Source organism: Acomys minous (assembly GCF_964271855.1).
Source record: "Acomys minous genome assembly, chromosome: 13".
NCBI classification, from domain to species: domain Eukaryota; kingdom Metazoa; phylum Chordata; class Mammalia; order Rodentia; family Muridae; genus Acomys; species Acomys minous.
In genome coordinates, this window is record NC_140495.1 from 88,280,090 (window position 1) to 88,305,385 (window position 25,296).

At 51.2% G+C, this 25,296-nt stretch overlaps 1 protein-coding gene across 1 annotated transcript in view; it reads right to left on the bottom strand.

Annotated features, from left to right (window-relative positions):
• Nucleotides 1-25,296, bottom strand: part of CDH23 (cadherin related 23) — a 382,149-nt gene that overhangs the window by 122,149 nt on the left and 234,704 nt on the right. The window contains exons 14-20 of the mRNA XM_084751804.1: nucleotides 16,936-17,000; nucleotides 15,790-16,027; nucleotides 13,691-13,796; nucleotides 12,926-13,053; nucleotides 8,003-8,075; nucleotides 6,248-6,364; nucleotides 718-830 (exon numbers count right to left, since the gene is read on the bottom strand). Coding sequence (XP_084607930.1) covers nucleotides 718-830; nucleotides 6,248-6,364; nucleotides 8,003-8,075; nucleotides 12,926-13,053; nucleotides 13,691-13,796; nucleotides 15,790-16,027; nucleotides 16,936-17,000 — 840 coding nt within the window. The remainder of the gene's footprint in view (nucleotides 1-717; nucleotides 831-6,247; nucleotides 6,365-8,002; nucleotides 8,076-12,925; nucleotides 13,054-13,690; nucleotides 13,797-15,789; nucleotides 16,028-16,935; nucleotides 17,001-25,296) is intronic.

Consider the following 25,296-nt stretch of genomic DNA (forward strand, 5'->3'; position numbering starts at 1 on the left):
TGTGATTCCTATTAGCAGGGCCAGCCTCTACAGGGGAGGTGCACATGGCGGGAGGGGTGTGCGGGTGTGTGGGGTGGGGGTGGTGGGTAGTGGAGGGGGCAGCTTCCCAGGGTAGTGAAGACCCTGGAGCAAAGTGAAGAAAGAGGCCTGCAAGGTAAGCCCAAGGCAGGCATGAGGAAAGGGGACGGGATGTGGCTAGCGCAACGGGTCACCACAGTGGTTCTTCCTATCTCAGGGTCCCTTTGCGCTCCTCCTCAGTGTCCCCACTCCCCCTTCTGCTACCAGCAGCTCACTTAGGGCTCCTAAGCTATTCCCTCCTCGAGGTTCCTTTGTAGTGTGGTGGAGACTGACTCAGCATCATTTCTCAGCACTATAGGCGGTTATAGATGGGGTAATGGCCAGTCCCCAGGGGACACTACAGGGCCCCAGTGTTTGTGATGCTTGGATCTTCCTCATAGGAACTGAGGATTCTGGAGGCCCATGTCCTCTACTGCATGCCCCGCTGGGCCTTTGGAGTAGAATGGGAGTATTATTATGATTCTATTGTGCCCTCCTGGGTGTCTTGTGTCCTGGTGGCAAGGCCTTTCTTTCCCAATGGCAGCTCTCCGAAGATAGTGTCTCACTCTGGCTCCGGACATGGTACCCAGAGACCTGATGAGGCAAACTGAAGGTGAGTGGGGAGGAGGGACCTGGCCTGCAGGATAGGGAGGTACTCACTGTGGCAATGCCAGTTTTCTGGTTGTGGCCCACGCCCCCATCCACGGCTCGCACAATGAGGATGTATTCGGCTTTGGTCTCTCGGTCCAGCAGAGAGGTGGTGGTGATTTCTCCTGTTGGGCAGAGAGATAGATGAGTGAGATGGGGTGAGGGAGGACGCGGGGCAGGGGGAAGGAGGTAGACATAGAGATATTCTTGCGAGCTGTACTTGGCCACAGTCGTGGCAGCCAGGGCCTCTGCAATTGCAGTGGGCCTGTCTGTGTGCTTGAGAGGGCAAGGCCCCTGTGTTTTGAAGGGGACCCAAGAGCTGGGCAATGGGGCTGGGACCACAATGAGGCAGCTTTGCAGATGTGGGGCAGGAGCTGACAGAGTAGGAGGGTCCTCTTTATCCCCAGACCCATTCACAGAACGCCTCTGGCTTAGACTTGACATTATTTTTCCGGCTTTACCAACTCAATATAGTTACTTCAGTCCCCTGTGCCTCAGTTTCCACACCTTCCCAGAAGGGAAGTATGACAGGAAATTTTCACAGTAGGGCTATTGTGGGGGTCACTTAGTTAAGGCCATGAAAAAAAAAACCAAAAAAACCTCAGAATAGCCTCAGACTATCTATCTAGGCAGACAGTCACTAGGAGTACAGTCACAATGGCAGGAGGGACACACCCAGGCTGGAGTTCACACATGTGTTAGCCTGTGGCTCAGGCCTGGGCACGAAAGCCTACAGTGTGTGACCCTACACTGTGTGAGCCTACAGTGTGGGAGCCTACAGAGTTCTGAGTTAAGAGTCATAAAATACTTTCCCAGACACTCCATCACTGGTCTAATAACATCACCTGAAATTTTTTATTTTAGTGCGCAAACAAGTTATTACCAGACATGTTTAAAATAAACTATACTTTTTGTCAGCTGTTTTTGGCCCCTCTTTCTTCTTGGGCATCACTGGAACACTGATGAGAGAGTCCTTTTATGTTGGTGTGGATGTGCACATCCACGCGTTTTCACGTGTGTGGATGCCAGACGACAACTTTGAGTGTTGCATCTCAGGAACAGTTCATGCTATTAGGGGCAGAGACTCTCTCTGGGACATGGGACTAACTGCTTAGATGAGGCAGGGTGGCTAGTGATACCCCAAGGATCCATCTCTCTGTCTCCCCAGCACTGGGATGACAAGCACGTGCCACTGTGCCTGGCATTTTTACTCAGGTTGTAGGAATTGAACTCAGGTCCTCACGCTGTGAGCCATCTGTCTGCTAGCCCACTTGGTAGTTTTATGCTAGTGTTTGACAAATAGCTCCCCAAAGAGACCAAAAGCCAGTTGTTGATTTCAGTGGTATAAGTACTCCCACTGGGACCAAATCAAGCCACTGACCCCATGGCCCTGGCCATGGCATTCCCAGAGAGCAGCTGTGAGCCAGCAGGGCTGAGCACCTCACTATGGCTAGGCCAGGCCCCAGCCAGTGCTGCGGGGGATGGCTTCTACTTGGAGAACAAAGACCTTGATTTGAATTCTGCCTATAGCTTTCCTGGGATGGCTGTCCCTGGGAAGGAGATCGAACCTATTTGAGACTCAGTTTTCTTATCTGTCAGAAGAAGCTGGTCAGAGATGGGCAGGGCTAGGGGATGTCTCCATTTGTAAAGGATCTGCTGTGCAAGCATGAGGACCAGAGTTCAATACCCAGGACCCATGTTAAAGTCTGGTATGGCTTTAACATCTGGGACCCCAAAGCTGTGGGGAAGGCAGAGACAGGAGGATCTCTGGAACTCATTGGTCAAGCAGGGGAGCTGAATCAGTGAGCTCCAGGTCCCCCAGGCTTAGTGAAAGACTCTGTCAAAAAATAAAATGGAGGGCTGGAGAGAAGGCTCAGTGGTTAAGAGCACCAACTGCTCTTCCAGAGGTCCTCAGTTCAATTCCAAGCAACCACATGGTGGCTCATAACCACCTATAATGTGATCTTATGCTCTCTAGTGGCCTGCAGCTGTACATGCAGGCAGAGCACTGTATACATAATAATAGATAAATACATCTTTAAAAAATAATATGGAGAGTGATTGAGGAAGACTCCTGATAGCCTCTGGCCTTCGTGTACTGGAAGACAGACACAGACACAGACACAGACACAGACACAGAGACACAGACAGACAGACAGACAGACAGACAGACAGACACACACACACACACACACACACACACACACACACACACACACAGTGAAGAAACTATAGGTAAACTTCCAGCATTCACAAACGGATCGTTTCCAGTACATTGAAAGGCCCCCTCAAGGCAGGCAGGGTCTTTGGTACCCATCTTTTTGCTCCTATTGCTTGAGCTGTTGGGCCAGTGTGACATGGGGCAAGCTACTTAACATCTCTGTGCTAACAAGAGCACTTGGACAGCTGGGGGCACCTGAGCCCCTGATATTCACATTTCCCTCCCTGAGATAGCCACCTGTCCTGGGTTGAGCGGGAGGCAGAGCTGGAGGACAAGGCGATGAAGGTGCCAAAGCCAGGAACCATAGACTGGCTGAGGTCTGCCCAGGGAGCCACGCTCATCACTGGGTGGTATCAATTAATGAATTGGTAGGGCTAGAAAATTAATCTGTAAAAAGTTTTAAACATGATCTTGTATTTGTGATGGATGGCCTTTCCATCTGGGAAATTAGAGTCAGTTAAAGCCATCTCTGTGTAGCAGGCCTGGTTACTGCGACCAAGGACCTCAGAGGAAAATGCTCCTGCCTTTGTGTAGAGGACATGTTAAGGCAGCAGAAAGCATCTTTATTGTAGGCCCTGGGGTGGGGATGGCATCCCCGACCAACAGCAGGATATGGGTGGGTAGCCGGACATAGCACAAACATGGCTTTATGGACCCCAAAAGCTGACATTTGAGCTCTGGGGTCAGCTGGTTAAGCTCTGAGAGGCCTCAGTGAAATTTTTAACGTGGGTCTTGCCTCAGTTTTTCTCATCTGGAAAATGAGGGCGATGCTGGAAGGGAAATGAAATGGTGCTGGGCACTGGGTTTCCTGAGATGCTATTTGTGGGTTCCATATCTGTGGACTAAACTCCCCTCAGGTCAGAAATTCTTTTAAAATTGCATCTGGATTGAGCATACAGGGATATTTTTTCTTGTCATTATTCTTTGTACAATGTAAGCAATAGGTTTTGTTGCTGTTGTTTGTTTGTTTGTTTTGTGAGATGGAGGTCTCATGTGGCCAGGGTGGCCTGGAACTTGCTATGTAGCTGAGGGATGACTTTGAACTTCTGATCTTCCTGCCTCTACCTTCTAAGTGCTAGATTACAGGCAGGTGCCACCATACCTGGAGTGGATGGAGCCCATGGCTTCATACATATTAGGCAACATCTCTAGCCCTGGACAAATGCCTCTGTGTGCATGAGTGTGCGTGTGTGCGTGTGTGCGTGTGTGCGTGTGTGCGTGCGTGCGTGCGTGCGTGCGTGCGTGTGTGTGTGTGTGTGTGTGTAGTTGTGCTTGTCCCACAGCAAACTTGTAGAGTCGAGAGAACAACTTTGGGTGTCAGTCCTGACATGCCACCTTATTGCTGTGTAGTCCAGGCTGGCTCATCTTCAAGCTAAATTCTCTGCTTCCCATCTCAGTGCAGGAGAACTAGCCTTCCAGACACACGTTCCAGCATCCGGCTTTATGTGGGTTCTGGCACGTGAACTTACATTCTCACATTGCCCAGCAAGCACTCTGCACCGCGCTGTCTCCCCATCCTGTGCTAGCTTTTTTATACAGAGTGTACATCACACATAGTGTTCTTAGTGGTTGCGAAATGACTTAAGGCTGCTAGAGGATATGTGGGAGTTAAATACAAACACTGTACCATTTCCCCACCAGGGGTGGCAACGCTTTGCTGTCCCTGGGATTCATGGAACCAACCCTGGGAAGATTCTGAGGTGTGACGGCTGCTTCTTAGAAATGCGGCTTGCTAAGGAGGATGCTCTGAGAGGAGGGGGACGGTCCGAAGTGGAAGGAGAGACTCATGTGACCCCAGGTCTCCTCTTCTGTCCTTGTCCTTATATACAACAATACCAGCCATCTTGTCACAGAGCTTTGAGAGTAAAGGGCAGGAAGGAGAGCTGGAAGGCCAATTTTGACCCAGGAGCCATGGACATCAGGAAAGTCCTGGGCTACTGACCGCTTGTAGCAGGGACGGCAATACCCACAGAGTTCCTGCTTCCTGCCTAGGTTAAGCTGTTGCTGAGTGGTAACCACTAGGCAGGAACTCTGTTCCCCAGGCTTTCTGTAGTGACATAATCCCTGTTTGCTTTGGCCAAGGTATCATGTATGAGAGTGACAGATGGCCCTTTCTGGCCTGGCCTTGTACAACATCTCTTGTATGTTTTTTCCCCTTTTCAGTGAACTTGGAGCCACAATATGGAAGGGACCTGGGTTTAGAATTGTCACGTGAAAGCCCATCCACTGGACATTTGCCCGCATTGCCGTATGTTCCTGCTGTTCTGAGTCACTGAGAGGCTGGAATAAACCTGTTGGAATCTAGAGTTCCCTTAAATTTACAGGAATGCCCCCCCACCAGAAGCTGGTGACTTGCATGCCCATGCAGCTGTCTTGGATCCTAAGAAGACCATACTTTATTCTTCCTTCATTCTAGCATTGAGTTAGGCACCTTCCAACTGAGCACAAAGGGCCCCAAGTTATCCCTAGGCATGGCTGAACAGCCTGGGCTCTTGTTCTTTCCCTTCGAGCTTCAAAGAGAAGAGAAAGTGGTGTACGGAGAGTCTTAGAAAGACATCCCTGCTCGGGAGGAACACAAGCTGCAGATGGGAGCCCCAGGTGAATACACAAAAGAAAATAACAGCAGTGATTTTGTTCTGTGCTTCCTACAGGCTGATTTTAGGTGTGTTCATCATAGTTACCCATCTAGTGCATGCAACAGCTCAAAGGCGCTGGTGTGTATAAAGAGGAGCCCAGAGCCAGGCGCGGTGGCACACGCCTGTAATCCCAGCACTCCAGGAGGCAGAGGTAGGCAGATCTCTGTGAGTTCGAGTCCAGCCTGGTTTACAAAGTGAGTCCAGGACAGCCAAGGCTATACAGAGAAACCCTGTCTCAAAACAAAAACGAAAACAAAAACAAAAACAGAAAACAAAAACAAAAATGAGAGAGAGAGAGAGAGAGAGAGAGAGAGAGAGAGAGAGAGGGAGGGAGGGAGAGGGAGAGAGAGAGAGAGAGCCGCATCCAGATTTAAGACCCAAGAGAGCAGCCAAGACACAGGCAGGATACTTGGGGATGACACAAGTCCCTGAAGAACGGTTTGTGTCAGCTATTTGGAAAATGAGCAGCTTTACACATTCTGCCCCTGAAAGGCATGGCCTGGTGGATGTGTTTGTGATGAGATTGCTTCTGATAAGATGAGTAATTAATGCTGAAGTGACTATTTCAGAAGTAAAAGCAGGTACTCAAATCTGGCTAGCTGTTACAACATGGGAGGAGAGCACGGCCCTGACCGGCCCAGGAAAGGCAGCCTGATAGTGCAGGGCAGCAGGTTTTGGGGCTCACCAGAGCGGGCATTGATGCGGAACAGCGAGGACCCCTCCAATGAGTAGATGATGGACTCCTGCCCGTACTCCCGAGAGCGGTCCAGGTCCGTGGCGTTTAGGAACAGCACTGTGGCTCCTTTGGGAAGACAGAGAGGTGGGATGTTGCTCTTCTGAGCCTCAGCTCCAGGACTCAGATCCTGGGACCGGTAGTGACCAAGCCTCAAGGGGCTGGAGAGCCTGACCCATGGGATATGGCAGGGTGCCCAGTGGACTCAGGTCTCCACAGAGGTGAGGCTAAGCCTGGGGTAGGGACCTCTCCTCTTCCTGCCCTCTCTCCAATACCTGGCTCAGCCTCCAACAGCACAAAGTGTCTCCTGACCTTAACTGGCTGTCCTGTGGATCAAACCCACCCAGATCCACACCAGATTTTATTTGAGTCCAAAAAACTGGAAAGCACCCAATTAAATTATTCTACATTTACTACATCCATTTTTTGGGGGGTCCCATTTTATCTTATTCATAGCAGAATTTATAAAGAACTTTATTTTCTCGTTAATGTCCAGTAAAGACTTTTTGCCTTTCTCTTCGTCCTCATCTACATGGATTCCTATATGGGTTTTGGGGGGGGGGGGTTGGGTATCCCTGCAGCCCTGGGCAATCCCCACAAATGGTTTGTCCTATAGCTGTGCCCACCCAGGCTTTGGGCTGCAGCACCCTTCTGCTCTTGGGGACAATCAGAGGTTGAGTGTCAGCCCCAGGTTAGAGTACCATGGCCCTCGGGAGAGCACCTCAGCCACTTCCTCTGCAGATGACCCAACACGGGTCTACCTGCAGGGCTTCTGGCAAGGCTCCCTGGGAGAGGTGTACAGGCGCCAGGCACAGGTGGCAGTTCGGAGGAATAGCAGTCTCCAAGAAGAGCAGAGATCAGGCAGGCCCCCTCCGAGTGGCCAGGGGCCTCAGTGCTCTTTGATTCCAGGAACATGGAGATAGGAAGAGAATTAGGTATCATCCTGAAAGATCTCATCTTTGCAGAGTGCCCAGGAGGGGAGGGAGGATTGAGGGCCTTTGGTAAGGATGCTCTTTAGGGGATGCTAGATGCAAGAATGTGGGCGTGGGCACAGGCTGGCACCCAATTCACTCATCTTCAGACACTGGAGAGGTACTGGAGGCTCTGCTCTGACCCTGATACATGGAAAGGTACCCGCTAGTTCCAGCAGTATTGATGTCAGCTGTCTCTAAGTTCAGCTCTGCTAGATACTCACTGTCCCTTATTCTACATCATGGCTCAGAAGTCTCTGCAATATGCACAACCTCGGAGGCCAGCTTGAAGGTGAAGGTGAAGTTGCCAGCCTGCCCTAAGCACAGGAACCACCCACACATGTAACTTGTGGTGCTGGCTCTCATTCTCAGGCCTATCTAGGAATACCCTTCCAGACCACAATTCAAAGCTATACCCCGCCAGAAGTCACGGCTCCTAGCACCTGCCTCCTGGTCTCAGAACTCACCACATGCCACATGCTTCAATCAAGACTGTATAATTAATTATCTCCTATTATTCTTCCCCCACTGGACTGGCTGCAGGTGAACATGACCCAGTATCCAACCGGGGGAGGGGCGGTTCTGCACACAGTAGTGACCATAGCCAGATGTCCCTAAAGACCACTCTGATTTGTCATGGATGTCTAGGAAGCAGACAGAAGGCTGTATGCCCCAAAGCTGCAGTTACCTGTTTGTGTCTATTCTATGCCCTCCCCCCCCCCCCCGCCCTAGGTACCTGCCATGATGTTCTCCACCACAGAAACGAAGTAGGCAGGCTTGCTGAAAGTTGGCGGGTTGTCATTCTCATCCTGGAAGGGAGGCACACAGGTCAGCATGCTGGGAAGGGACTCGCCAACTAGCCAAGGCAGGATCCAAGGGGGCACTTTGGGAACAGCGGCCCTGAGGGCTTCTGGCCTCTATGAATCATCAGTGGCTAGGGTATTATGGAAGCCAGGAGTGCCTCTGTCAGGTGGTCAAATTGAGGGATAGTAGGACAGTCATTGCAGAAATGTGCAAGGGTTGGATAGGAATAATATGAGATCTAGAGACAGACACTGAATAAGACAGCAGTCGGCTCGTCCACAGCTCCTAGCCCCATGCCCCCACTTCCCCACTCCACTTTCTAGCTGCACCCCAGCTTACACCAGAAGCCTAGGTCCTTAGTTCTTTTGCTCCCATGCAGTGTGCATTTGACCTTTCCTCCCAGCAAAGTTAAGACACAGTGAAAAGTTCTAGGAGCTCTGGCAAAATTAAGAGAGAGGCATGGAGAGATGGCTTAGTGGTCAAGAGTACTGGCTGTTCTTCCAGAGGACCCAGGTTCAATTCCCAGCACCCACAACTATCTATAACTTCAGTTCCTGGCAATCTGATGCCCTTTTCTGCCCTCTGTAGGTACTAGGCACACATGTGGTGCACAGACATCCATGTAGGCAAGACACCCACTCACGTAAGATGTTAAAAATTAATTAAAAAGTGAGGAAGAGGGATAGAGAGATGGCTCAGCGGTTAAGAGCATTGGCTGTGGGGCTGGGGAGATGGCTCAGAGGTTAAGAGCATTGTCTGCTCTTCCAGAGGTCCTGAGTTCAATTCCCAGCAACTACTTGATGGCTCATAACCATCTAGAATGAGATCTGGTGCCCTCTTCTGGCATGCAGGGGAATAGGCAGGTAAAAATACTATATACATAATAAATAAATAAATCTTAAAAAAAAAAAAAAAAAAAAAGCACTGGCTGCTTTTCCAGAGGACCCAGATTCAATTCCCAGCAAAGACAGAGAAGTGTGCAGGAGCCGGCAGTGGTGGTTAGGAGTCTAGGCTCCAGCCCTGGACTGGCTGGAGATGGGGTTAGCCAGACAGCCTGATCACACACAAGCACTAGTTTCTCATCCTTTGTGCCACTTGCCCTGCAGCCTGGTACCTGCCAGTTCTAGAGTGTTTCTTCCTCTGGCCCAGCCTGTAGCAGTTAGGGATGGGAGTGGGAAGCCTGGCTGAAGGGCTGAACCAGGTAGGGATGAGCCCTGTGTTTTGGGGAAACAGTGCCAGGTGCAGCCCACAGCTCCCTAAACTCTTCCATCAGAGAAGCGAGCCATCCCTGCCTCTGGGACTCTCACCATGGCCAGCTTCTGCAATCGCTCACCAAGAATTCCTCCCAGTTGCCCTCTTCACGGAAGGCTCTCTGGTTCCCTTGGCTCTCTGCTCCCCTCTCCTCAGCTCAATAGAGCAGCGAGGAGGAGCTCAGAGCTGGCTGAGTGCTCTTCCCATCTTCCCATATGACAGTGCTCAGTGGGTCCCCGCTACTAGGTCTTGGAACTCAGGGAACTGGGGACTCTTCCAGGGGACAGAGCCTGCACTTGCTGAGCTCTTTTTGCTACAGTTTCTTCGGCATGAGGCAGCAGGAGAGGGATGACAGAACGCTGCCTGGTCCTTGGAGCTGAAGACAACCCCAGCCTGCTGCGTTCCCAGAATCAACTGCTCCAATTCTTCCCAAAGATGTTTCCTACCCTGTCTAGTGTACAGGTTCACTCTCTTCCCAAGGAACTGGGAGCCTCGGGGCTCTCCCGGAGTCTCACCCAGGCTCCTGGTGGCATGGGCTCAAGTGCTTTGGGTACCCACATTGAGACTTCTGCTTGGCTGCACGAAGCAACACGGAGAATGTCAGCCACAGAGCACGAGGCAGAAACTTATTAGCGGTGATATTTCCCCGGATTCTGGCGCTGCACTCGCTATTAGTTCTAATTCAGTGGCTCCCTCTATAAAAGCTTATTGTCCCCTAATGTGAAATCTACAAACCGAGTTTGACTTCTTTATTAAAAACCAACAAGCGGCGGATGAAAAGGAATCACCTGGCCCCTCTCACCTGCTCCTCTTTGCCCAAGCCCGAAGGGGCTCTATCACCTCTCCTCACGCCAGCCTGCGTGGGAAGACCTCCGCCAATTATTCAATGAAAGCTGTTTCTGTTTTTTTTTTTTTTTCCAGGCAAGAGAAAATCCTTTTGGCCAAGGGAGGAGGCAGCTTAGCAGAGTGACAGCTACTTAAAAATCACCCACGTGCAAAATCAACCCGAAGGCGGTGACCTTTTCAAGTGCGGTCCTTAGACACGAGTGACTATGCTGTCCAAACGCCCTGCTTGCGAGCCGAGCGGGGTGTTCTCTCAGAGCCACAGTGGCACCTGTCTTTGTTGCCCGCTGCTCCTGCTGCCAGATGGCTGGGGTAGGCTCAAGGGAAGTGCAAACCCCTGAGGGCTCTGCTGACAGCGCCAGGGGAATGTGAAAATGGGGGCTTTCCTGTTCCATGGGGGGCTCGCTAGCTTACCTAACTGGAGAGTGATGAAGCCTGCACTCACCCCCCACGTGGAGTGTCTCCACTTCTCCTTTTTCTCCACAGACCTCAGCTTCCTCTATCAAGGGCTGTGACACAGGAAGCCTCTGGCTTCATGGTGGAGCCCAGTGAATTTTAGTTTCCATATGGCTGAGAGTGCCTGCCTAGGCCAGTTTGGACCACTTCAACCTGCCTCCCTACGTCCCACCCTCAGTCCTAGTGAGTGTCAAAAGTCACCTTGACACAGCCTAGAGTCATCTGATGGAGTCTCAGTCAATACATAGACTGGCCGTCCAAGGGACTGTCTTGCTGGGTGTTTGCTATGGGGAGGGCCCAGCTCACAGCGGCCAGCATCAGTCCTAGGCAGGTGGGCCTGGCCTGTATAAGAAAGCTGGCTGAGCACGAATCTTAAGAACCTTAAGTGAGCCAGGGGACAAGCTAGCAAACAGTGCTCCTCCTCTACTTCATGTCCCAGTTTAAGTTCCTGCCCTGACTTCCTCTTGGGGGATGAACTGTGACCTGGAAGTATAAGCCAAATAAACCCTCTCCTCCCCAAGGAGGGTTGCTTTTGTTCAGAGTGTTTTATCATAGCAGTAGAATGAAACTAGACCGTCCTTCCACCTTTACCCTTCCTAGTTCCCTGTCCCCAAACCTAGAGAGTCCTGCTCAGTCAGCCCCTCCCCCAGCCCCTCAAGAGCTCTCATTTGCATAACGGCAGTGGGCATGTTGTTGTTGGCTGTCCTGTCATCTGTGATAATGGGCAACATGCCAGGGGCTGCCTGGGTGGTCTCAAGCCCTTCTCATGGTAACACAAGAGCAGGTGCCGTGATTGTCCCCGTCTGCAAATGAGAAAACTGAGGTTCAGATTTGCAAGAAGCCCGGAATACGCAGCTAGTGGGTAATAGAGGCAGCTTCTAAGCCCCATGCTCCCAGGAAGAACCCCAGGAAGAGCCCAGCTCCTCTTTCATCCCACATCACTTTGGGGGTACGGCACCAGCATCACTTCTCTTCGTGTGTCTCAGATGCACACAGAATGCACAGCAGGGGGTGGCGGGTAGGAGGAAGGCCTGGGTGAGTCAAGGCTCTGAGGAGGGCAGGAGCTGTGATCAGGATGGGGAAACAGAGGCTAGGCTGGGAGGCGTGGCTAGCATCAGGTCACATGATGAGCACTAGGCAAGGTCATTACTACTGGGGCACATTTTGGCTCTTTGGTGCTACCCTGATGGGTTTAAGGCAGGAGGAGGTGGTGGGTTCAAGATAGGTCAATGTTTTGGGACTCCCATGGGTCTCCTGTTCCTTTGCCATTCTCTGGAGCAAAGTCTTGACCCTCTGAACATCTCCCGACCTCTCCTATCTCTGCACAGACATCTTTTCCTGCCTTCCTAGTGTCCTACTCCCATTGCCTCCTGGGAGCTTCCTCAGGAACCACCCTGGTAGGAGTCTCTTGTCCTGATGAAGACTTGTCTGCTTGGAAGCTGGTCCCAGCCTCAGGCTAATTAGAGGATTGGTGTGGGGCTGCCCCAGAAGACTGCTTGGAGCTGGCTGTGACAGGAAGGCCAGCTGCAAGCCTGCTCTGGGGACTTTCTTGAGCTTGCGTTCCAAGCGCCGGGTATGTCCCAGCTGACAGTGTGATTTAATCCTCCAGAGCCCTGACTGCGCTAACTCCCACTGACATTCATTCACCCTCTGCTGCAACACAGGGAGGGGGCATGCCAGTATGCGCTCAGGTGTGTGTGGAGGTCCCAGGAGAAAAAGACCTGTGGGCTCTGCTGTCAGGCTACGCTCTGTGTCATTCTGACCCGGCCACGCCGTGGCTGGGGGAGCGGCACATGGCAAATGAGCCAGTGTGGAGATGGATTCGAGGGCTGATAATTTCAGACAGGAAAGCACTAAGGTGTGTTTGATATTCATGTCAGACAGGCAGCGGGCTGCGTTCAGGCCCCTTTCTATCTTCCAAGGACCAGAGGGAGGAAGGAAAAAAAGAAGAGAAGTACAAAGAGGGACTCAAAGGAATGTGGCTCCTGAGGAAGGGGTCCTCTGCCAGCTCCCTCTTTCTCGCCTCAGCCCTGCTTTCCAGAGGGTACCCTAAGGTGTCACATGGAACCGAAGCAGGGTCATTCATCTCTCACTGAGCTCTAGGGCTCTAGGGCTCTCTGGCCACGCAGGCAGGTGGCTTGGCAGCTGAAGCAATGGTCTAATGTTCTGGGAGCAGGATTTGGGACAGTTTTTGTAGTGGGGACACAGCCCTTTACCGTGAGGCTGAGGTGAGGCCTCAGGTACTCTCAGAAGCATTCACTACCCCTCATCCTGGAAGAGTAAGACTAGTGTCCCAGATACTTACAAACACTTCAATGGTGACAGGGACAGTGCTGTAGAGAGGCGGGTTGCCAGCATCCTTGGCCATGACTGTTAGGTATATCAGCCCATTGGGTATCTGCTCGTAATCCAGCGGGCGGCTCACACTGATCACTGGAACAGCAGGAGCAAGGACCTTAGTAAGCAGAGGTCAGCCACCCAGTTGCAACACTTCCCTTGGGCAGAGGCAGCGTGGTAAGCCTCCCGGGCCTTTCACTTGGTTTAGTGACTGCCAGTCCCTGGCTCTGTGCTGACCCCACCAACTGGCCACTATTGTGGTTAACAAGGTGACTTGGCCATCATTCCTTTGAACTTCACAGAACATGGCTGCTGGGGAAGGGTTCGTCCACCATTTCTTTAGACGGAGACTATACCCTCAAGAAAAGGCTGCAGCCAGAGAAGGCTGGGGCGGGGGGTGGGGGGTGGGGGTGGGGCAGACACACAGACCTGCCCAAGGGACAGTGAGGCTCAGCCAGCCAGCCTCCTCCATGTACTCTAGTCACCTCAGGCTTCTAGCTGTACCTGCATGGCTGGCTATGGGCCTAAGACCCAGAGAAAGGTTCTGGCTGCTGTGAGGTAGCTATTGGCCTTGGGGAGATATGACCTCTGGCCACAGGGGTCCCTGCAGCTTCCAGAGAAGGGTAGAGAGTATGGGAGATAGAGGGTACCCTAACCCCAAGAGAGGGCAATGACTGTGAGGGTCTCACCAAACCTCCACCCAGCTGGGCCCTCCACTCCGGCCCACTCGTACCTCCATAGCCTTCATACACGCTGATGTCGAAGTAGCTGCCGAAGGCGGACGCATTGACGATACTGTAAGTAATCTGGTTGTTGGGAGGGGAGTCTTCATCTGTTGCCTGGAAGGAACAGGGCAGACAGGGCCTGGTGAGCCTACCGAAGGCCTGGGGACAGGTGAGGGTGGTGATGAGGCATCCCAGCTCTTCTCAGCTCTTTGTTGGATGATGTAGCTCAGGTCACCTCCTGGCCCAGGACCTTAGGGACCCTCTTGTTCCTCAACAGGAACCCACTCTCTGGTTCTTCCCCCCAAAAACTCTGTTCCCTCCATGTGTGGGCACAGAGGTGGGCTGGAAAGTGGAGATGCCAGGTTGGAGGCCTGGAAAGCGGGGCTGGGCTCTGCCAGATGATACCTGGCATGTCAGTATCCTGTGTTCTCTGTCCCAGACCTTGACTCCTCAGGACAGAGATGCCTCCCCAGAGATAAGCCTGCTATGGTTGGGTATCAGTTTGTCCCTGAAGGTCCATGTGCTGATGGCTTGGTCCCCAGGAGTATGATAGTAAGAGGAAGTAGAACTTTTAAGGGGTGAGGCCTAGTGGGAGGTGGTTTTTGTCAACTGGAGGTTCTGCCACCAGCATGGGTTAATGTCGATTTGGAGGGGACCTTGGTCAGTTTCCTTAAGATCAAGTTACTATAGAAAAAAGCACGCATGACCTTGTATCTGCCTTGCTTCCCATCTAGCTGTGTGATGCTGTCTACAACACTGTGAAGGAGCCAAGGGGCCATAATCAGAGGACAAACTGGTTGGACACTGCTCCCCCCTCCCGCCCCTCTGCTTTGTTTTCATTATAAAGTATGCAGCCATAGCCATTACACTCTAGAAACAAAACAGACCAAGACAGGGGCCCTTGCGTATCCTGCTAGTGCCCTCATGAGCACTGTGGGTTCTTATTAACTGGTGCTGTCGATTAGTCTGTCAGCCTCATGTGTGCAGGGTCTTATGGCATCTGAGTGCCACAGCATACCTAGCTTGGTGCATAGTAGGTCCCTATTAAACGCATGTAGCACGTAAGCATGGGAGGAAGCAGGCATTTGGGAAGGGGCTGTGGAGGATGAATCAGCCTCTTTCCAGAGTGTCTCTACCCTAAAGAGCCTCCAGTGCTTCTGAGCAGGCTGGGTGTACCTGGGGCAAAGCCAAAGGGAAGGGGTGGGGTCTCTGGGTGAAACCGTGCCAGGCTCGGTGGCACACAGCCCCACCTTTTGTGCACCCCATGCCTACCCTTCACTTTTGCCTTCATTGCTGTTTATTTCAGAAGCAAGGCCCAGGGAGAGGCCCTGGGTCCTGTCACTTTGGACGTGTGGATGAGGAAGAGGAGAGGGGACGTGAAGTCTCTGGTTAGAGATCATTGCCGTACACTAGGGACTGGCTTCAGGAAAACGTGGAGAGAACAGAGCCTCCAACTCGGGCGAGCCCTACTCCCTACCCACAGGCTGTCTTCCCTGTCCATCTCTCCCCTGCTTTCCCTTTGGTGGTCTCTGTGGCTACTCTATTTGTGTGTGTCCATGCTCAAGTATGTGTGCACACATATGTGCACCTGTGTGAGTGTGCATGGAGGCCAGAGGTTGGCATCAAGTGTCTTTCTTGTTGTTCTTTGCCTAATATTTTGAGAGAGGGTGTCTCTCATTAAAGTTGGACCTTGTCAATTGGCTACCATGGGTCCTCCTGTTTCCCCCGCCTTAACCCCCCTGCAACACTGGGAATTGAGGTGTGAGTTAGCTTTTACAGGGTGCTCAGGAATGAACTCACATCCTCATATTTGAATGGCCGGTCCTTTCCTAATGAGCCCACTTAGCAGCCCCTCTGATGCTCCAATGGTGGCCTTGCAAAGGGACTGCTACCCCACCTCTCTTTGGCCTTGTAAGGGACATGACGATGTCTTTATACTAAATGGCCTGCCATCTGGGTTGAGGTAGACACTCTGAGTGTATACTTTCTGGGTCTCCAGGGGCAGAAGGTAATGCTTAGAAGAGCCCCGGGCATGTAGATGGGACTTTAGCTCCTCCTGAAAGAACTCAGAGAAAGAGATAGCAAGCTCAGGGCTTCCAGGTCTTACCCTGAGCCGCACCAGCTGCGTGACAGACGGCTCGTTCTCCCTCAGAGCCCCTACGTAGGCATCCTTCTGGAAGGTGGGCACATTGTCATTGACATCCAGAACATTGATCCGGACCCGGCCTGTGGTCTCCTCACCGCCTCCATCCCGGGCAATGACAGTCAAGGTGAAACGCTGGATAAGTTCATAGTCCAGCCGGGCTATCAGTATGATGAGCCCTGTGTCCTTGTCCAGTGAGAACCTGTGTCGGGCAGGAAGGAGGGAGAGGACGCCAGGGTCAAAGCTGTGGATGAGTGCCTGCGCAGGGGTATTTGTTTGCACATGGGTACAGAAGTCAGGGTTCAATTAACTTTAGCCAAGGACTACATTGCCACTATGTGCCAGTAGCACAGGTCACACACACAGCGAGGCAAGTAAGTAGTCCACCTAGTAACTGCTGCATGCTGGCAGTAAAGGCCACGTACAGAGGCCAGGCCCCCTTGTCTACTGGCTGTGTGAAGTTTGTAAGGAATTCAGCTTCTCCAAGCTGGAATTTCCTGTCAGATGGAAGTGACGACAGAGTGTTGGGGACCGAGTTCCCTATCAGTAGCAATGGGTGATCCAGAACCCAAGCTGATATATGGCGAATGTTTGACAAAGAGCCTGGCACACAGTCAGGCCTCGGATGTTCTTTGTGGACGCTGCTGTCAGAAGTAGCAGTGTTAGAACTTCTGAGCTTCATAGATGCCTGCTTCTCTACTCTCAAATCTATGTCCAGAGAAATCCTGTACCACAGAGCTCAGGGGCTTCTCCCACTTATTCTAGTGAGAATGGGACAAATAATCTCACACTACAGCAGTGCTTCTCAACCTGTGGGTCGTGACCCCCTCGGGTGGGCGGGGTCACATACCAGCTATCCGGCATCTCAGATATTTACATTCTGACTCATTATAAGGAGCAAAATTACAGTTATGAAGTAGCAACAAAAATAATCTTATGGTTGGGGGCCACCACAACATGAGGAGCTGTATTAAAGGCTCGCAGCTTTAGGAAGGGTGGGAATCAGTGCTCCGTAATTCCAATCTCTGGAGCTTCCTGGGACACAGAGCAGTTTGGCTGGGCTTTGAGTCAAAGGCGGCTGCCGCCAAGGGGCATGAGGCAGGAACTCACCTGTCAGGGTCATCACTGAAGAAGTAGTTGACTTCCCCAAAAGTGCCCACGTCATTGTCTGTTGCCTGCAGTGGTAAAAGATGAGAGTGTCACTGGCAGGCCAGGAAAGGACAACCTGTGTCACATCTATATGCCTCCTGTGGCCCAAGCAAATTGCCACACTGTCCAGCAAGCATGGCCAATGGCCACGGACAGCTGTCAGGGTACGCTGGAGAGCACGGTCCTTCTGGAAGGCTTTGGAGGATGGGGCTTATGGCTTCTGCTTCACTCTGGACAGGGCTGTGATTCACAATGCAGGCTAAAGAACACCGTCAGTTCCTTTCCTTCCTTTCAGTCCGCCCACACAGGGCCCTGTCCTAGATGTGAACTCTGGGTCCTTCCTAGGCTGAAGCTTTGGGTCTGGGTAGCTGTGGCTTGCCCCCAGCTGCCAGCTGGGAAAGGCCTGGGACGACCTTGGGGCTCACTTTATTCTCAGGCTCCTAAGATCGCATGTGAATAGAGACTGCGGCTAAAAATACGTTTTAATGCCTTTCTGCTCAATATTTTCTGAGGTTCTTTTTTAAAGCTCCCAGATTCTATGAAATCTATTAAATTCTACGTTCTTTATAATAAACCTGAATTTTCATGAGAAGCTAATGCGTGTTCGGTATATCCAGTTCCGGAAGGCAGATAGATGAATAATATATTTCTATCCCAAATGAATGAAATGAAAAATATGTTTATACCCAGAGAATTAAGACCTTAGTTAACCAGAAAATGTGGCTATTCATAAAGATGCCATTTCTGAGGGCTCCAGGCTGCCTGCTTTTAGGGCACTGGCTCCTGCACCCGGTTTCCACCCAATGTCCCCACAGCGATGGTCCTAGAGCCTGTGTGCAGACAGACTCTTGTCCTCCACCATGACCCCAGCCAGGCTCAGAGCTGGGTTAAGCTTCTCAGTGTGTGCCGATGAATGCACTGACTCCCTGGCAGCCTCCTCTGCCTGAGCCATTCCTCATGACAATCACCCATTACCAGTGACTTATTACCTCCCCCACACAGAGGTGTCATCCTTATAACAAACCCAAATGACAGATGGGGAAACTGAGGTACCACAAAGGTCCATAGTTCACCCAAGGCTCACAGCTCAAAACAGAACAAAGCTCACTTTGTATCACATGGTCCCTGGCTTCTGCGTGGCCTCCTCTAACCCAAGAGGAGGATTGTTCTGGAAGGAAAGGAGCCTAGATCTCCAGGGGAGAGGCAACCACAGCTCCCCTGGTGATGCCTTTGCTCTTCCCTTCAAAGGATGGAAGAGAACGGAGGATTGGGAAGACCTCATCCCTTCTACCCGTGAGTCCCATGGGCAAACCAGCATTCAGGGCATCATTAGGTATCAGCACCATTTTTGTGTCTGAGGAAAAACTGATGCCATGTCATAGAGTCCTTTGGTGGAGGTCAGAGTCAGGTAGAGACCCAAGATCCAGGCTAGTGGTCTCTCATGCCCTTCTGTTTGGGAAAATGGCTGGTGATGCTACAGAGCTGGGCCTCCACCTGCTGAGCTCTGGCTGGCAGAGTGCCTGACACACAGTAGGGACAGGTGTTTTCCGGTGCCTAGAAATGAATGGGCAACATCTAATAAGAAAAGGAATGTAGGAAGGGAGACGAAGAGAAAGGAGAGGAAAGAGTGATGGTTAATCATGTTTGCCAGCATGAGTGGATCTGTAATCAAAAAGACAGGCTGCTGGGCACATATGTGAGGGATTTTCTTAGCTGGTTATTTGAAGTAGGAAGACATGCTAGATGTAGGTAGTGCCTCACATAAAAGGAGGTGGAAGAAGGAAGCCTCAATTTTGCTTGTATGGCTTCACTCTTGCTGGCAAGTTCCTCTACTTTAATGCTAATGCTGCTGCTGCTGCTGCTGCTGCTGGTGGTGGTGGTGGTGGTGGTTTCTCACTGATATAAGAACCAAGCATCTTTGGGCTTGCAAGTAGATTGAACATCAGTAACTCTCCAGGAATCCTCTAGACCTTCAGTGCTAGGTTGGGACTGCTGAGGCACCCAGTCTTATAGACGATGGCCGTTCACCATGTACAATGGCCATTGCTGGAAAACCCAGACCTTGCCATGTAAGCTGATCTAATAAACTGACCTTCAATACATATTTAGTCTATTGGCTCTGTTCCCCTGAGTAATACAGAAGGTTTTGAAAATCAAGGGAAAGGAGGGGAGCCACCCAGGGAGGAGAAGAGCAAAAGGGATTCAGCAGCCACACGTATGTCCTTGCCTTGGGAGAAGCGTCCATTGTAGGTCTGGGGACTGGCCCTTCACTCCTAGGAGCCTTACAGAGTTGCATGTGGACTGCTGAGTCAGGAAGAACAGCTGAGCCTCTCTGTTCTAGTCCCTTCACTCTGGAGTTTGGGCCTTGAACAGCTGAGGCCCAGGCAAGTCCACTGGTGAGCCCCCGGGGAGCAGCTGAGACCGTCTTAATGTACACACTGACCTTTCCCCCAAGGCTCATCCTCCTTCCCTGGGTAGGCTGGACTCAGTGTAGCTTTCAAAGAGTCTGATTGGTCCCTAGAGTCCTCTCACTGCCTGCTCAGGCCACCAATGCTGACAAGGGGACATTCGTTAGCCCTTTGGTGTCACCATCCAATGACTGTGTGAAATATGGAGGCCCAGCACCAAGGCGTGGGCCCGCTTTCATTTTTTGGCTGCATGAAGCCAAGATGAGGTCGAAAACTCTGTGACCTGTCAGATGGGGAGGGCTAGGGTAACCCCTGCGGCTTGTGCAGCCACCTCCAGTCCAGGCTGGACCACAACTTGCAGGACAGAGTAGGCTGTGCTGCTCTGTGCCAATCTTAGGGCCCTTGTCTGGCCTGTCTCACCTGCTCCTGCCTGCCTTGAACTCAGTCTTGCTTAATGCTTTAACATACAACCCCTTTAGCTTGGGAACCCCTAACACATGATGGGGACAAGTTGACAGATTTACTTGAAGCCTACCTGGGGTCTGGAGAGGTACTTATGTGTCTGTCTGTAACTACATCTGTGTGTGTGTCTGTGAGTACGTGTATATATGTACATGTGTGTATGTATGTGTATATGTGCACATGTTTGTGTTATTGTGTATATGTGTGCACATGTAGGAGTATGGGTATATATGTGTGTGTGTATATGTACATGTCTATGCACACATGTATGTTTGTGTATATTTGTATGTGTGTATATATGTACATGTGTGCACATATATGTGCATATGTGTATATATTGTGTACATATGTGCACATGTAGGGGTATGTGTGTATGTGCATGCATGTGTGCATATGTGTATGTGTATATGTGTGTATGCATATGTGTGTAAATATGTGTGTATGTATATGTATATATAAGTAAAGATATATTTATGTGTATATGTTTGTGACTTATGTGCTCATGCATATCTGTGTCTGTCTGTATAAATGTGTCTGCATGTGTATATGTGTGTATTTGTGGAGTATGTGAACATGCACGTCTGTCTGAATGTATATATGCATTTGTATGTTTGTATGTATGTATGTAGTATGTATGTATATATGTATGTTCTTGGAATATGTGCACATGCACATCTGTGTGTAGAGACCAGAAGTCAATCTCAGGAATTCTTCCTCAGGAACCATCCACCTTGCTTGAGACAGGGTTTCTCACTGGGACCAAGCGAGGCTGGCTAGCAGTGAGCCCCAGGGATGGATCCTCCTGTCACTGCCTCCCAGCACTGAGCCACCACACTCAGCTTTTAAATGGGGGTGCTGGGGATCGAACTCAGATCCCCATGCTTGTGCACAGCACTGGCCGAGTCATCCTCTCAGCCCTATGAGTCTCTGTAATTGTTACCACATCCCTACCATGCACTTATAACCCATCCCCTATTATGGCTTCGATATGAAATGTCCCCGCATTGAAGGCTTGGTCCCCAGTGGGGATGGTATTTTGGATGGTACTAGAAACTTTGGGAGCTGTAGCCTAGATGGAGGAGGTAGGGCAGTGGGGCATGTCTGTCTGTCTTGCCATGTTCTTGTGTGCATTCTTCAAGTACCGAAGGACGGCATCCACCACACATTCCTGTCACCACGATGTTCTGCTGAAGGGCAGGAGACCAAATGACCATGGGGTGAACCCTCAGAAGTGATGACCTGAAACAGCTCCTGCCTCCCTTAACTTGTTCTGCCAGGTATTTTGGTCTCTGTTATGGAAAAGCAACGTTTACCAATGAGGAAACACAAGTTCCATAATGCTTAGTTACCTGTCTTTACATCCCCCATTTAAACCCATTTGGTGCCTTGAGGGACACAGGACCCCTGAGCGCTACCCTTGGAGCTGGATATCCAGCCCAACTGCCCATCTGCTACCCTGTGCAGCTGGGCAGCTGCTGGTCCTGCTCCATCCTGCCCAGCTCCATCTGCTCTGGCACCCAATAAGCCATCTCCTTCGCCAGACTCTCACAACAGCTACCTGAAGCTCACTGCCATATCAAGTGACACACAGACCACAGCTCACAGAAGGGCGTGGTCAAAGGCCTTTAGATAGAGCATAAGCTTCCCCTCTAGACCCAAGCACCCCTTCCCTGCCAGAGTGTAGAAGTGAGGACATGGGTGTCCTGCAGGAGACTCCAAGAGCCTCCAGGTCAGGCAGGCGGCTGCAGGGGTGGTGGGGAGATGGCACAGTTGGTCACACAGGTGTCTCAGATTGTACACCCCCCCCTCATGGCTACCCAGGCAACCCTGGGTTCTAGGTGAACCCCTCATCTATTATCCAGCTCCCCCCTCTGGTACTAGTATAGTGGTCACTACACCATCTTGTTTCTCCTCTATTGCTGGGTTGGCACATATGTGCGTAGTACATTTCACTAGTGGGTCAAGATTCTTGATGGGTCCCAAGGGCAAGATACAAACTCTGATGGTCAAAGTGACTATGCTCTACAGAGACAAGAGAGATGGCTCAGGATTTAGGGGCACTAGCAAGTGCTTCAAGAAGCCTGCTGCTGGGCAATGGGCATGGCTCCCCTGGCGGCTCACCGTGCACTGCCTTGTGTAGTGATGGAGCAGAAGTCCAATATGCTAGCCCTTCGGCACAATGTATGGCCTCACTCCGTTGGCAAAGCCTTTTGCGCCCCATGCACAACACAAGGCTCTTCCAAAGGACCTGAGTTTGGTTTCCAGCACCCACATCAGGCAGCTCACAATGGCTTATAACTCCAGTTCCAGGGAGTCTGATGCCAGCTTCTAGCTTCCATAGACACCTGCACACACAACATACAACACACACACACACACACACTCACACACACACATTATATATATATACACATACATACATGCATACACACACATACACACACATATACAAATAAAATCATTTTTAAAATGACTGTTCTTCTCTGTTAAAAAAAAAAAAGACTTTCAATGGCTCCTTGTTACTTGATGAACTAATCTAGAACAGCATCTTGATGTTGAGGCTAGCCCCAGCCTTTCATTCCTGTAGCCACATCTTCCCGGATGCATCCCAAACTCTCCTCTTCGCACATTACTCCATCACTTCCTCCCAAACTCTCACCTACCTATTAGGACCCATCCAAGATGCCCCTTCCCTTAGTGAGCTCTCTGAACATTCACTGGCCTTGGCCAGGAGTCTTTTGTCATATCTCTCTCAGAATGCACGGCACAATCTGGGGTCCTGAAAATTACTCACGAGCCCCCACTTCCCTCCCGGTGAAGGAGAAGCTCAGTTCCAATTTGTTGCTACCTGTGGCCATGAGCAGATAGATATTCCTGTGGCCAATAAGGAACCATGCAGATTGATGAGGGCAATCTGGGGTTCATGAAGCACCTCAAACTCTGACTGCTTCTAAAGACCAACCAGTCATAACCTGGAGGCTGAATGACTCTTTGTGGGGGTAGGATGGGGTGGGTACTGCAGGCAGGGCCCAGTGGACATGACGGGCGGATGGAGGATGGCTGTCCTACCTGGAGGGTTGCCCACAACACCTGCCCGCCTTCCCTTACTACTCAGCCAATTCTTCATAGCTTTTCCAATGTGCCAGGAACCAACGTGTCAAGTCCTCTTTGAAAGGGGGACAATTGGAATAGGGAGCTAGATGGTGGAGAAGGAACTAGCTAGGTAGCAGAACACAGACAGTGGCTAGAGCCATAGGGAAATACAGTGGAGAACGGGTCCTAGGTGGGAGGGTAGGTTGGTGAGGCTGATCTGAACTGCAGAAGGTTTTGTAGTCAGGTGCCTGGTGTTTGCAGGACAATTACTGGCTGTGCATAGCAGGGGACCCAGGCCTGGGGACTCAGGACATCTTTACTTCCCCTACCAGGTCCTCCACAGACTAGGAAGAATGAAGGTGGGTCAGAATCCCCTGTCTCCACGGCCAGCTCACGGCCGCTTGGTTGGCTTCTGCCCCCATGGTCAACACCTCGCCCTTGTGGTCAGCGTTTGCCCTGGGTTTAGTGCCTGTCCTATGGACAGCTCTTGTCCCCATGGTCAGTCAGCTCCTAGTCATGTGGTCGGCACCTGCCCCTGTGGTCAGCCTCTGCCTCCCATGCCTCCCCGTATGGAGTCATGCTAGGCTGAGCTGCTGGGGCTCCTGGTTTCTGAGGCAACCCCTTAACCTTGCCCTGCACTGCTTCCCTGGCAGAGCGCATTCCGCATCTGCGCCTCATGATTGTGGCCACGGTGCTTATTTTCGTGATGGACAATGCCAGCACAAGTGTAATTTTATGCTGTGGATGGAAAGGGAAAAAAAACAAATACACACGGGGAGAAAATTCCAAAGGTTAAGACAAGGTGAGCGGAGAGCCTGGACGGGGAGGAGATGGTCCCCAGACTAGTCAGAATTACATCTCTGCTCAGTGCATTGATGGGAGGGGCTGTATGCCTTGTTGTTGTTGTTTTGTTTGTTTGTTTGTTTGTTTTTTTGCTTTGAGCATTTCAGGAGAGGCCACAGAGTCCACAAAGATTTTCTATGCTTTCATTCCATCTTCTTGATAGCTCTGTGGAACCCCCATTCTACAGATAAAGGGGGGACCTTGGGCTCTGTGAGGTCAGTTAGCTTGTCTAAGGTCACACAGCCACAGTGCTGGCTGTAGCTGAGCGTCTAACCATGTGCCTTCCTGTTCCTCCTGCAAACAGAGGGAGGGAGTCTGGTGTTTCCCTTCTAGAGGAGCCAGGTGGGCCCTACAGGCAGGGTTCTCCTATGGTCTCAGTAGCTCTGCTCCTGCACGGGTGTCTCTCCAGCCTTGACTGAGAGGGGGCAGCTTGTATAGCATGGGTTTTGCTCTTCTGAGACACAGCCCCTCAGCCAGGGCCCTAGGACTCCTCAAAAGGTGCCTTCCAGCTGGGCATAGTGGTGCAAGCCTTTAATCCCAGTACTCGGGAGGCAGAGGCAAGCGGATTGTTGTGAGTTCGAGGCCTGCCTGGTCTACAAAGCGAGTCCAGGAAGGCTAAGATAACAAAGAGAAATCCTGTCTTGAAAAACCAAACCAAACCAAACCAAAAAAAAAAAAAAAAAAAAAAAAAAAAAAAAAAAAAAGAGAGATGCCTTCCACTGACTTCCAAAGAAGGTCCCCTAGCTCTGCCCAAGCTTAAGCATGATCTATGTGGTGTTTTAGGCCCAATCTGAAGGGAGGGGGTATTGTGCAGTCAACCCGGACATCTCTGCTGAGGGTTGGGGCATCCTGGTAAGAACAGGTACTCTCTGACCTACCCACCCCTCAGTAAACAGGCCTCCTTGAGCCTATAGGTCTAGGACTCACACTAAGCCCAGTATCCTAGGGGGATTCCAAGGGACTCTCCATACCAACAGGCAGCAGGTCCTTCCATGTGCTCCCCGGAAGTACCCTCTTACCCAGCTGGTCTTTGTGAAGAACCTTTTTCACCCGCTTCCGCTAGTCTGCTTTGCAGCAAGTGTCCTAGCCCAGGATACCTGCTTTGCCACCACCCTCTCCTCGCACACATCCCCACACAGCTGTCCCTGTACCTCCCTATGGGACCTTAATTGGCCTTATTAATGTTTATCTGCTATTGCTGAACCATAAACTCCACTGACTCCCACCTGATGTCCCCAGCCCTAGACGGCCATTCTCTGGGCCTCCTTCTAAGCACAGCCCCACCCTTCCAGGATGTTGCACTCTGATAGCTGACTCTTTTTTTAAAAAAAAATTATTAATTTATTCATATTACATCTCAATTGTTATCCCATCCCTTGTATCCTCCCATTCCTCCCTCCCTCCCACTTTCCCCCTATTCCCCTCCCCTATGTTTGCAACTGAGGGGGACCTCCTCCTCCTGTATATGCTCATAGGGTATCAAGTCTCTTCTTGGTGCCCTGCTATCCTTCCTCTG